Source organism: Sparus aurata, chromosome 6 (assembly GCF_900880675.1).
Source record: "Sparus aurata chromosome 6, fSpaAur1.1, whole genome shotgun sequence".
NCBI classification, from domain to species: Eukaryota; Metazoa; Chordata; class Actinopteri; order Spariformes; family Sparidae; genus Sparus; species Sparus aurata.
The window spans coordinates 40,001-52,350 of record NC_044192.1 but is presented as its reverse complement, the minus strand read 5'-3'; the positions used below and the strand labels follow the sequence as shown (position 1 = coordinate 52,350).

The following is a 12,350-nucleotide window of genomic DNA, read 5'->3' as shown; positions in this document are numbered from 1 at the left end:
CGATAGACTGACAGCCACACTCAATACTACGTATATGTACATACACTTGTACCATACAGTCAATATATCTATGACTGAAAAATAAAATATGTAGGCTTATTCACACAGTGTCAGTACATACTGTGTCTCTCAAACAGTGCTGTCTCTCTCTACATGCAACGCTGTTTCAGACATATTTATTTACACAGTGTCTCATATGATATTTCTATATTCATACAACACTGTGGTGTTGTGTGCTGTATATTTACATACAGGGTATACATATATATATATATATATATATATATATATATATATATATTAGGGCCGGGACTCGATTAAAAAAATTAATCAAATTAATCAGAGGCTTTGTAATTAATTAATCGAAATTAATCGCATTTTAATCGCATATAAATGACCTGAGAACAGTGAGAAGCAATTTTTTTCACATGGATTTTAGTATACCATTGAATAATGACTGAATACAGAAGCTTAAGCAACAAAACATTGTTTTTTGTTTTTTTTCATAGTTTATAGTTGTAGTTTTCGTTAAGGTTCTCTAGTCTTCTAGTTTCAGCTTTATAATTTATATTTGATATTTGAGTTAGTCTATTTAGTTATTGTATATAATTCAGCCTTTTATTCTATTTGTTTCTTTTACCTACCTCATTGTTTTTGGATTTTGATTTATGTCAAGTGGCTGTAACACTTTAATTTCCCTTTGAGATTAATAAAGTACTCTATCCATCAACCAGTGTCTCATATAACTGGCAGTTTCAAAAGTGGTATTTTTATTAGGCCCACTCTGTAGTAGTAGCTATATCTACATACATGTTAAGCTAATCATTTTGACTAATCACCATACTTTGCTTTTGTAGAAATTGCATTTTTGCTGTACCCTGTGCTGGTTAAAAATTACAAAAGTAATAATTCAGAGTAATGTTTCTCTGTTACTGTATTTGTTTATTATCCAAGTTTGTCTTTTGGATCCCTCAGGATCAACTCGTCTCCGTCCTCCTCACCCTCTGCCATCTTTCCATCAAGTAACGTAACTCACTGAAGCTAACCTGTCTGTCCGGCAGACACGTTGTATGCAAGGATTAGTCCGTGATGTCACTGTCATACGGAAGTGCTTCTGTCGGCTCCACATACACGGCCATGTGTGGCGGTGGCATCACCGACTTATCCTTTCATTTCAGACCGCGACAGAAAGCTCCGCTGCGCTGAACTTCAGAGGTGTTCATAAAAATGTAGCTTGTGTGGACGCTACCGCGATACTTGGTCAATAAAAGAGCTAAGCTACTGAAAAGCTATTTCATTCAGAAAGTAGCGACGCTACCACCACGCTACTGAGAAATGTAGTTAAACTAGTAACGCCGCTACTTGTAGCGACGTTACTGCCCAACACTGCATGAACGCTATGCATGAACGTTTGTTGGTGCTCCAGTATAATCGGTACCCTTGAAACTCATCCAGTGAGAAATGTTCCGCGGTGCAAAAATTAGTGCAATTAAAATGTGTTAATTTTGTTAACGCGTTATTTTTTGTGTAATTAATTAATTGTAATTAACGCGTTAAAGTCCCGGCCCTAATATATATATATGTATATATATATATATATATATATATATATATATATATATATATATATATATATATACACACACACACACACACATATATATATATATATATATATATATATATATATATATATATATATTTAGACAGTGTTTGTTTCTGGCTCCATCTCGGTGTTGCCTGCTATCATTTCTCTCAGTCCTTTGCTGAAGTGAAGATTTGCTCCAATCACGATGAAACCCTGCAGAGGGGAGAATAATAAAAAAAAGTATTATGACGAACCAGAAAACGACACTGTATATACATATAACTAGTGGAACAGACTTACATTGTGATATTCAACCACCTCTTCAATGAAATCCATCCCATCAGCCAGAGGAATCTGAACTCCTCTTTTTGTCCAGTCTTAACACACAATAGAAGTCAGTTACACTTAAGCAAAGGACACATCATTCACTGCAATATGTTATAGTAATCACTGCAGTATGTTACAGTAATCACTGCAGTATGTTACAGTATGTTACAGTAATCACTGCAGTATGTTATAGTATGTTACAGTAATCACTGCAGTATGTTACAGTATGTTACAGTAATCACTGCAGTATGTTGCAGTATTTTACAGTAATCACTGCAGTATATTACAGTATGTTACAGTAATCACTGCAGTATGTTATAGTATGTCACAGTAATCACTGCAGTATATTACAGTATGTTAAAGTAATCACTGCAGTATGTTACAGTATGTTACAGTAATCACTGCAGTATGTTATAGTATGTCACAGTAATCACTGCAGTATATTACAGTATGTTAAAGTAATCACTGCAGTATGTTACAGTATGTCACAGTAATCACTGCAGTATGTTACAGTATGTTACAGTAATCACTGCAGTATGTTACAGTAATCACTATGTTACAGTAATCACTGCAGTATGTTACAGTAATCACTGCAGTATGTTGCAGTATGTCACAGTAATCACTGCAGTATGTTACAGTATGTTACAGTAATCACTGCAGTATGTTATAGTATGTCACAGTAATCACTGCAGTATGTTGCAGTATGTTACAGTAATCACTGCAGTATGTTACAGTATGTCACAGTAATCACTGCAGTATGTTACAGTATGTTACAGTAATCACTGCAGTATGTTACAGTAATCACTATGTTACAGTAATCACTGCAGTATGTTACAGTAATCACTATGTTACAGTAATCACTGCAGTATGTTGCAGTATTTTACAGTAATCACTGCAGTATGTTACAGTATGTTACAGTAATCACTGCAGTATGTTGCAGTATGTTACAGTAATCACTGCAGTATGTTACAGTATGTTACAGTAATCACTGCAGTATGTTGCAGTATGTTACAGTAATCACTGCAGTATGTTATAGTATGTTACAGTAATCACTGCAGTATGTTACAGTATGTTACAGTAATCACTGCAGTATGTTACAGTATGTCACAGTAATCACTGCAGTATGTTGCAGTATTTTACAGTAATCACTGCAGTATGTTGCAGTATTTTACAGTAATCACTGCAGTATGTTACAGTATGTTAAAGTAATCACTGCAGTATGTTATAGTAATCGCTGCATTATGTCACAGTATGTCACAGTAATCACTACAGTATAGTAATCACTGCAGTAACTGTTTTTTTTTACAATGGATAGTTTAGATTCTTACTGTTGATTAAAGGAACCACGGACATCTGCAACATCGTCTTTAGGGGAGCCTGCAGAGGAATTAACTGACAGACAGACAAAAAGACAGACAGAGTAAATGCTCACATCTCTGTTGTGTTTTAAATAGAATAAATAATAGTATCAGATGAAGTAATAGACATGAAGACACTTACTGCCAGAGATTCCAGCGCTGATTGGTTGGAGAAGATTTTAAATCTGAAAGGATAAAATGATTTCAGTCTGTTCATCATGTATAATAATTATCTTGTGTCCAGGGGCCGTCAAACTGGGGGGAAAAGTGGGACTGATTACCAGGGCCCCAATGGAGAAGGGGGCCCTTGAAAGGCCTGAAATAAAAATTTGGTTTTTATTTTATTTTTTTTATTTCTAAGTAATTATGTCATAACCAACTCAAAATTGGCAGAATAAATCAGATGAGCAACTTTACTCTATATGATAAAAAATAGTGGGGGCTGTCTGAGGCCCCTCTCACCCCTCACAATACATAATGGTTCGGTCCACCCCTGCAGCTGCAGGTGCACGAGGATGCGTCTCCAAACAGCTTAACGAGCAGAGTGGCTGCTGCTCATCAACATGTCTTTCCCCAAGAAAGCAAAATCAGGGAGCCTCAAACGAAAGGAAAAGGCAGAAAGGGAGAGAAAGCAAGGAGAGGGAACAACTCACACATTTCTTTCAAAAGAAAGGTGAGCACAGTTCACAGCTAACACAGTTTAAGAACAGTTAAAGCTTATATAATGTCAGCAGCTGTAAAGTCTGAAGGCAGTCAGACAGCCATGAATCTAGTTTCTCAGTTTGAGCAGCAGCAGGTTCCTCATCCTCATCTCATCCCTCATGAAGTGTTGACTGAAAGTTGTTATTACAAGGAATCATTTCACATTGAGGTCGCGGACCTCGCGGTAAAAAAAGTTCAAATTTGGAGCAATATTTAGCTTCTTTTCCCTGTAAGCTAGCATGACATGTTTGGTATCAGCGGATTCATTTCAATTTCAAGATTTCTATGATGCTTATGGCTTAAATAAATCTTGAAAACTGAGCCTGTGACGGCCTTCAGAAGACAGTAATGTTAATGCCAGATGATCCACCATCATTTTCAGAGGGTCAAAAGAGAGTTATAAAATAAGAATAGTATTAAATGTATTAAAAAAGTTATAAAATAAAAATAGTATTACATGTATTAAAAACTGTTCTGAAATAAAAAGAGCATGTGTATGTGTATATATAATATAGTTGAAATTCATCTATCACTAAAATAGAATGTTTGGTCAGTAGTTTGGGACTCTCACCTTCCAGAGGAACAGAGGAGAACATTTCTGGTGCATGCAGACTGTGTGACAAAACAACTCTCGATACAATCAGAGAAATGTTTATATTTCATGGAAATCAGAAGATTAAATCGCCCATGACCATATAGCCTCATATATGCATTTTTATCCCCCCAAATCCAATGCCACCACCTGTGAGTCTACAGTTGTTGAGATAAATCAGACCTGCATGCGGGACTACAAGGGAGACAGTGAGCAGTAACTTAGTAACTGTCATGTTGTTGTTTTCACAAATATGGGAATGATAGTCAAAAATATCATTAAAATGCATAGTTTTATATAAAACGGCATCACATTTTTTTGCTGGCCTATTCAAGGACCCAATTAAATTTGTTTTCATGGGGCCCAAAATCCCTGGCGGCGCCACTGCTTGTGTCTAATGTGTAAGGCTTTCACTACCTTCAAGCATTGTATTCAAACTACAGTGAGAGTCTCATCCATTGAAATGCCGATAATGATAATGCTTCCATTGCTTTTTTGAGCTGCTTTATTGGACAGAAGCAATAGAGACCCTGTGGAGAGAGAGGGAGAGTTATGTAGCAAAGGGCCCAATAAAAGCTTGGTGGCTTATAACAGTAAACATGTTCTACCACACGAGCCACTTGCGAGGCAAAGCTGGTTATGTTTGAATACAGCCATTTCATTTTTATCTGCGACCTGTACATAGAAAAGAGTGAAGTCATCTTTCACTTATGTGGATGTCTGTCCTCCTGTCTTCTTTTAACTCTTAACACTTTTAACTTACTCTTTTTTTCCAGGTCTTATACCCTCTACCAGTGGTTAGACCTGACATTGATAACAATGGGGTGGACCCAGTTAATAATTCAGATGGCGAATCTCACAACAGCCAGGCCAGTTACCAACTGGACATGAATTAATCGTCAGGATGCTCTGGTAGCTGGCTGTACAGGTGTTTTATTTCCAGATTATTTCCATACATATTCATCTTCTGCTTTCCACAGCATGATTAAGTTTTGACCACATAAAATCAACTCAGGAAAGGTAGTTTTGATATGAAGTGCTGTACTGCACTTCCTTCCATCTCTGATTCTTTCTCTCGCAGGTGCTGTTGATTTTCTCTACACTGCAGCCATGTGCACTCCACACACTGACTGAAGGCTGTGTTGATGTGCATGCGCCACGGCCCAACTGAGTCTGACTGACAGAGATCACACTATCAGGTAAAAGCAGGCTGGGGGCTGACAGTCTACAGGGCCTCAAAGTTTATGTAACCCAGCCCCACGGCTGATGTCCTGTCAGTTCTGATGTCACGGGGCCCATCTGATGACTCTCCTGTTCTGGCTTTGGGGGTCAGGTCAGTCCCTACTACACCTTTAAAAAAACAGAAAAGGTACTTGTGTGGCTTAGGGGTAGAGCCAGCATCATGCCAAAGGAAGGTCACTGGTTCGATTCCCATGTTCTGCATGTCAAAGTGTCCTTGGGCAAGATAATGAACCCCAAACTGCTCCTGATGTGCTGGTTGGCACCTTGCATGACAGCCAGAGCCATCAGTGTATGAAAGTATCATTGAATTACTGTAGTTGCTTTGGACAAAAACGTCTGATAAATGTACTAAATGTAAATGTGTCCCTCAAATTGTTCCCTGTTTCCTGGAAAAGTTATTTGGAGAAGGCGAGCTATTTGTAACGAAACTCTTTCACAACCGGAGAACACTGTTCCTCCAGTTTCCAAAACCAGCAGTGTCCTCCTGACACCCATCTGACATCAGAGACAAGCAGCCTAAACTGGCCAATCACTGTTCTTGTGTTTTTCACATGGTGCACTTGGAACTCCGTATATATGTGTGTGTGTGTGTGTGTGTGTGTGTGTGTACCTGCGGAGGTCAGCATGAACAGCCAGACGTTTTCCCTTCATAGAAACTTTAGCATTAAACTTTGTTTCCTGTAGGAGGACAGGAAAGATTAAATGGATAAAATGTAATAAAACTCATTTTGATCAGCAGTTTAACAGTTTGAATCAGGAAATAAAATCCAGTATAAAACTGGTTAACATGGATTCAAAGCAGGAGGTAGATTAAACCTCCTGAAACCTTACACATGTTAGAATCAAAAAAGTCTAATAAAATTCTAAAGAAGTAAAAAAAAGAAGTGTGTATGTGTGTGTATACCATGGTCATGCTGCTGAGCTGGACCGGAGGCTGACCTGGAGGCAGCACCATCACCTTGACAATGGCTGTCATGACAACTGTTGCTCCAGATGTCTTGATTGAAGTTTTTGGAGGGGAGTTGACAGCGAGCTGCAGAGAGAGTGGAGCTTCCACCAGAGCTGGGTTCTGCACAGAATGCGCAGAGAAAACATGGAATTTCCCTTTGGATTTATAATGTTCTGTCTTATCTGATCAGTATTTGAAAGGTGATGTTATACTGGGTTGGCATACAACACTGTGAACCCATATAATCATGTTGTACTGTATTTCTGTTTCTACTGTCTTTATACTGTTTGGCTGTTTCTCTTGTGTTTCTTCTCACCAACATCATGATGGCGCCAAAGTAGGTGGTTCTCAACAACATCTCCAGGTCTTTGGGCATCTGAAACACAAGATGACACAAACAGAAAGAACAATGAATAGACAGCTCATAGGACTAATCTTTGTTGTGTTTGCTTTGGTGGTTTCAGGGTACACGGCATCTGTGTTGATTTCTTTAGGGAGTTTACTTTTTTGAGTTCCTGGGTTTTGAGGGTCTGTGTTGGTTTTGAGGATGTCTGGTAGTTTTGAGGATCTGTGGTGGTTCAGAGGGTCTGTGGATGTTTTGGGGGTATGTTGTGGTTTTGAGGGTGTGTGGTGGTTTTGATGGGTCGTGGAGTTTGGGAGTATGTGTGGATTGAGGGTGTGTGGTGGTTTTGAGGGATGTGGTGTTTTTGGGGTATATGTGTGTGGTTTTGAGGGTGTGTGTGGTGGGTTTTGAAGGGGTCTGTGGAGTTTGGGAGTATTGTGGTGGTTTTGAGGGTGTGTGTGGTTTTGAGGTATGTGGTGGTTTGAGGTATGTGGTGTTTTGGGGTTAGGAGTGGTGGTTTGAGGGTGTGTGGTGGTTGGGGTCTGTGGATGTTTGGGAGATGTGGTGGTTTGAGGGGTGTGTGGTTTTTGAGGGTATGTGGTGGTTTTGAGGGTATGTGGTGGTTTTGAGGGTGTGTGGTGGTTTTGAGGGTGTGTGGATGTTTTGGGGGTATGTGGTGGTTTTGAGGGTATGTGGTGGTTTTGAGGGTATGTGGTGGTTTTGAGGGTGTCTGGTAGTTTTGAGGATCTGTGGTGGTTCAGAGGGTCTGTGGATGTTTTGGGGGTATGTGGTGGTTTTGAGGGTATGTGGTGGTTTTGAGGGTGTCTGGTAGTTTTGAGGATCTGTGGTGGTTCAGAGGGTCTGTGGATGTTTTGGGGGTATGTGGTGGTTTTGAGGGTGTGTGGTGGTTTTGAGGGTATGTGGTGGTTTTGAGGGTGTGTGGTGGTTTTGAGGGTGTGTGGTGGTCATGACCTTCTCATTAACAATGTCCATCTGGAAGATTCCTGCTGTGAAGTAAGAGAACATTCCGCTGTCGAAGAAAAACTCGGACAGAGCGAGATAAACCATCCTGTCGTACTCTCTGATGACCGGGTCAACGGCATAGTTCACCAGCGTGTCGTTCTGATGAGACAGGTCGAAGAACATCCCCTACAGACACAACACACTGTTACTGTCTCACTTCACATATATGATTATAATATATAACCGGTGTTACTGTCTTAGTTTACATATATGATTGTAACATAATCATTATCATCTTTTGACCCTGAAGTTCATGTCGAGGCTCCTGGACGTCACCACTGGATCATCAATAAGTGAATAATCAATCCCAATATATTGATCAACCTCCGTCCTCACAGGGATCGTCTCCAACATCGAGTTCACATGAACCAGTGCAGCATGATTCAGAGCGGGACAGATCTGAGAGAGAGACATGTCATAAAGACAGACAGGTCAGAGACAGACAGGTGAGACAGACAGACAGACAGGCAGGCAGGCAGGCAGGTGAAACAGACAGACCCTTTGGTTGAGGAGGAAGCGCATGCCTGATGTCAGAAAACTGGCCAGGAAGTCGTAAACTCTCCTGAAAATATGACGAAAGACAGTTCCTGATTATTGATCAGTATTCATTGCTGTTGATTATTGATTAATACACCAATCGTATTCACAGTAAACAGTTTTGTTGAGTATATCAGAGTGTCCTACCCGAGCGTTCCGCTGAACTGTGCTTTCATTTTGTCGATTCTGGCGTCACAGGTGATGTTATTGATCTTTAGTCGACCGTCATCGTCTCTGATCAGGTTGAGAATGGTGTTGATGTTCACGCCTTCAGCTGAGGCATTAATGTTTCCTGTATCGTAACTGACATACAGTAAACTTCTGCTTTATAGGGATACAGCGAACATCATGATTAACTATCTTCATCATCTTCATAATTACTACAATGACAAATATAAAATAAAAGATTTAAATAACACATTACAAATATACTTATGGTGTTATGTCACAAGGACAATTACAATTATTTGTATGTTTTGTTAAAGAACCATAACAGATAATATGGACATGCTGTAGTAGAATTTTATAGAATTTTGCATTGTTCTACCGACGGGAAACAATCTGTTTATTCTGATCAACATCACATTTCTCTAACCTTTGTTTTTGTTTTCTGTTCCCACAAGCTGCAAGCTGTGTCACTCTCTATAGCTTCCTTCTCCTCCTCCCCTCTTTATTCAGGATCCCTTCTGATGGACCACGGCCCCCTGGGACCATCTACTGTTTCCGGGCTCCTGCTGCCTTGAAATACTGACTGATCTGGATCATCACACCCCGGGCTCTGCTGGATCATTGCTCTCCTCTGCTTCACTATCTCCTCAGAACTATATTTCTGTTAATCTTGATGCCTCTCTCTGTCTGTTACTAATGATCTTGTGTGTCCTGCCCTCTTCCAGGTCATCATGGTGGACAGGAGGTCGTCTGACTCGGGCTCCACTTGGTGATGCCTCGTCCTGCTCGGTCGTCTCCTGGATCCACTCACTTTACATAACTTGTATCAGACTTTCTGTTAATGTAACTTGTAAACTGTGATTTGTCGCTCTTTTCTGTACATGCAACATCTATTGCATGTCCTCCTCTGTGGCTCTTCCTGAGGTTTCTTCCATTGTTTTTTTTACCCTGTTAAAAGGTTTTTTTCTATCAACATGTGAAGTTTTTCCTCACTCGAATCGAGGGTCTAAGGACAGAGGATGTTGTTCACTGTACAGATTGTAAAGCCCACTGAGGCAATGTGATTGTGATTTTGGGCTATATAAATGAAACTGATTTGATTTGATTTGATGTAGAACTATTGATGTTCAGTCAGTGTTCTGTAGAACTACAAATGTTATGTCAGTTTTCTGTAGTAAAACTAATGAGTCAGTGTTCTGTAGGAGAACTCACAAGAACCAGTAGAGGATCCGTCGGTGGAAACTCAGCGTAATGGACGAGTTCTGAACATCAAACAACAGCCCAACTTCAGGGATGAACTGCAGGTCGGCATGAGTGAGATTCAGCTCAGTAATCTTCACACTGATGACAAATGAGAGGAAGAGAACGTATTAATACACATTTCAAATGTCCACTTCTAAACTTTTGCTTTGATTTAATACAGTCTTAGTACTCAGTAATGGTGTATTGGAAGCGTCCTTCTTTGCCTTTCATCTCTGGCATATTGATGTTACTGAGCTCCTCTTCAACAAACTTCTGAGTCTCAAACTTCACTGAAAACATAAAACACATACTGTCAGTACCACAAACACTCCTAATGCTGCACCAAACACATCAAACAGAGTCAATGACATCAGCTGGAGATTTAAAGCTGATTTAAGTTCTGATTGGACACTGTCAGTAATGTAATTTAGTTTTACTGGATTATAATTTAACGGGTTATCTCTGCATTTTACTTCAACAAATTTAATCTGGATTATACTCTAACATGTTTAATCTGGATTAACAGATTTAATCTGGACTATACTCTAACATGTTTAATCTGGATTAACAGATTTAATCTGGACTATACTCTAACATGTTTAATCTGGATTAACAGGTGAAAATGGATTAACAGATTTAATGTGGATCAACAGGTGGTATCCGGATAACAGGTTTTCATTTGGATAAACAGGTGTAATTTTTTCAGGTTTTTCACAGTCGAGGCCTCTCAGCTCTTTGCTGTTAATACTGCTGTGTTTGCTGTATCCCCCTCCTCTCTCCCTCGCTCTCTCTATCTGAGTGCATGCTTGTAGTTGAAGACAGTGAGAGTGGGTGCACCTTTCATTGTGGGTGTGTTTCCATCTTTTGTGTGTTTGTAGTTTGTTTGGTTGTAGTTATTACTGTAGTGTTGTTGTTCTGGACAGTTGTTTAGGACAAAAACGTCTGCTAAATGCCCCAAATGTACATCTAAATGTACATGTAAATGTAAAAGTAAATGTAATGTAGGTGTAAAAGCGAATGAAGAGAAGCTCTGGGTTAGTGAGCGGACTTTGTTACAAAAGTATAATGACGGCTTCATTAAACCTGCTGAGAATGATGTCTTCCCAGATTGGACAGGATTGTTTTTAAAACAAAGAGAGTTTTCTTTCCAGGATGCAAAAAGAAAATGCTTGTTTTATTTGCCTCAGTGGATGTTTTAATAAAGCACTTTGTAACTTTTGAAAAGTGCTGTATGAATAAAGTCTAGTGTTATTATTATTATTATTATTATCATTATCATTATTATTATTATTTAATGGTAGTAGTTTACTTAGGGCTTATGAAGACATATCCATATACTTACACATCTCCAGTCCTCTATCAGTGATGCGGATTTTGCAGCCGGCAGGTTGGGCGCTGGACATGATGGAGGACACAAAAGGGAAGAGGAGGAGGAGGGACATCAGACAGGAAGTCATCATCAGCCCGGAGTGATCAACCTTAAACACAGAGGAAGAAGAAGAAGATTAAAATCCTGGACTAGATTGTCATCTCTGTGTTGTGAGGTTGTTTCAGAGGTTCTGGTTCTACGTTCCTTCTTTTCTCTTCACACCAGGTCACTCAGTTCTTTACAGACGATACCCAACTGTTTCTGTCTTACACCAGGGTTTAGTACAACTCTCTGACTCTCGATGTCTGCACACGAGCTGAAGCGCAGCTTGGACAAGACCGAGCAGCTCTTCTTTTCAGAGCAGTCATCTCTTGTTCAGTCAACACTGATACTCTGTGGTTTTCCATCATCAGACTGTTCGACACTGGACCTCCAGTTGTCCTTCACTGCCAACACTGCTGTGACAACACGCTCCTACAGATTCATCCTCCACAACATTAGGACAATACATCTGTTCGTCCTGAGGTTCTGGGGCAGATCTCATCATTAGTTAAGACTACATTCCAGTCGACATCCCCGTCATGTGTCCAGAAACAAAGTGTCTAGAGACAAGGACTCCAAGTATTTCAGATACCAAATGTCCAGACACAAAGAGTCCAGAGACAAAGTGTCATCTGGTGCAACAGGGGGCTGCAGCAGTGTTTTGAAGTCAGAGGTGATGAGACTTTCTGTCCCTCCTGTTGCTCCATAACTTACAGCTGAACACATTCTCAGACTGTCGTCCATGTAAACAGAGTTCAACTTGAACTACAGTAACCTCAGTTTCCCAACACTCCGTCCCTCCCTCTTTTCTCTCCCAGCAGCCTCCCTCCTTCTCCTCCCCCTCCTGACCCTGATTTTTATATTCTCT

The 12,350-nt window shown here is 39.9% G+C and overlaps 1 protein-coding gene across 2 annotated transcripts in view; it reads right to left on the bottom strand.

Moving 5' to 3' along the window:
* Positions 1-1,665: 1,665 nt before the first annotated feature.
* Positions 1,666-12,350, bottom strand: part of pltp (phospholipid transfer protein) — a 12,570-nt gene continuing 1,885 nt past the window's right edge. For both annotated transcript variants that reach the window (XM_030418561.1, XM_030418562.1), the window contains exons 2-15: positions 11,414-11,549; positions 10,262-10,361; positions 10,042-10,170; positions 8,809-8,964; positions 8,623-8,686; positions 8,368-8,523; positions 8,074-8,250; positions 7,075-7,134; positions 6,714-6,878; positions 6,420-6,487; positions 3,416-3,458; positions 3,244-3,307; positions 1,889-1,965; positions 1,666-1,801 (exon numbers count right to left, since the gene is read on the bottom strand). In XM_030418561.1, coding sequence (XP_030274421.1) covers positions 1,703-1,801; positions 1,889-1,965; positions 3,244-3,307; positions 3,416-3,458; positions 6,420-6,487; positions 6,714-6,878; positions 7,075-7,134; positions 8,074-8,250; positions 8,368-8,523; positions 8,623-8,686; positions 8,809-8,964; positions 10,042-10,170; positions 10,262-10,361; positions 11,414-11,531 — 1,476 coding nt within the window. In that variant the 5' untranslated portion in view covers positions 11,532-11,549 and the 3' untranslated portion in view covers positions 1,666-1,702. The remainder of the gene's footprint in view (positions 1,802-1,888; positions 1,966-3,243; positions 3,308-3,415; positions 3,459-6,419; positions 6,488-6,713; positions 6,879-7,074; positions 7,135-8,073; positions 8,251-8,367; positions 8,524-8,622; positions 8,687-8,808; positions 8,965-10,041; positions 10,171-10,261; positions 10,362-11,413; positions 11,550-12,350) is intronic.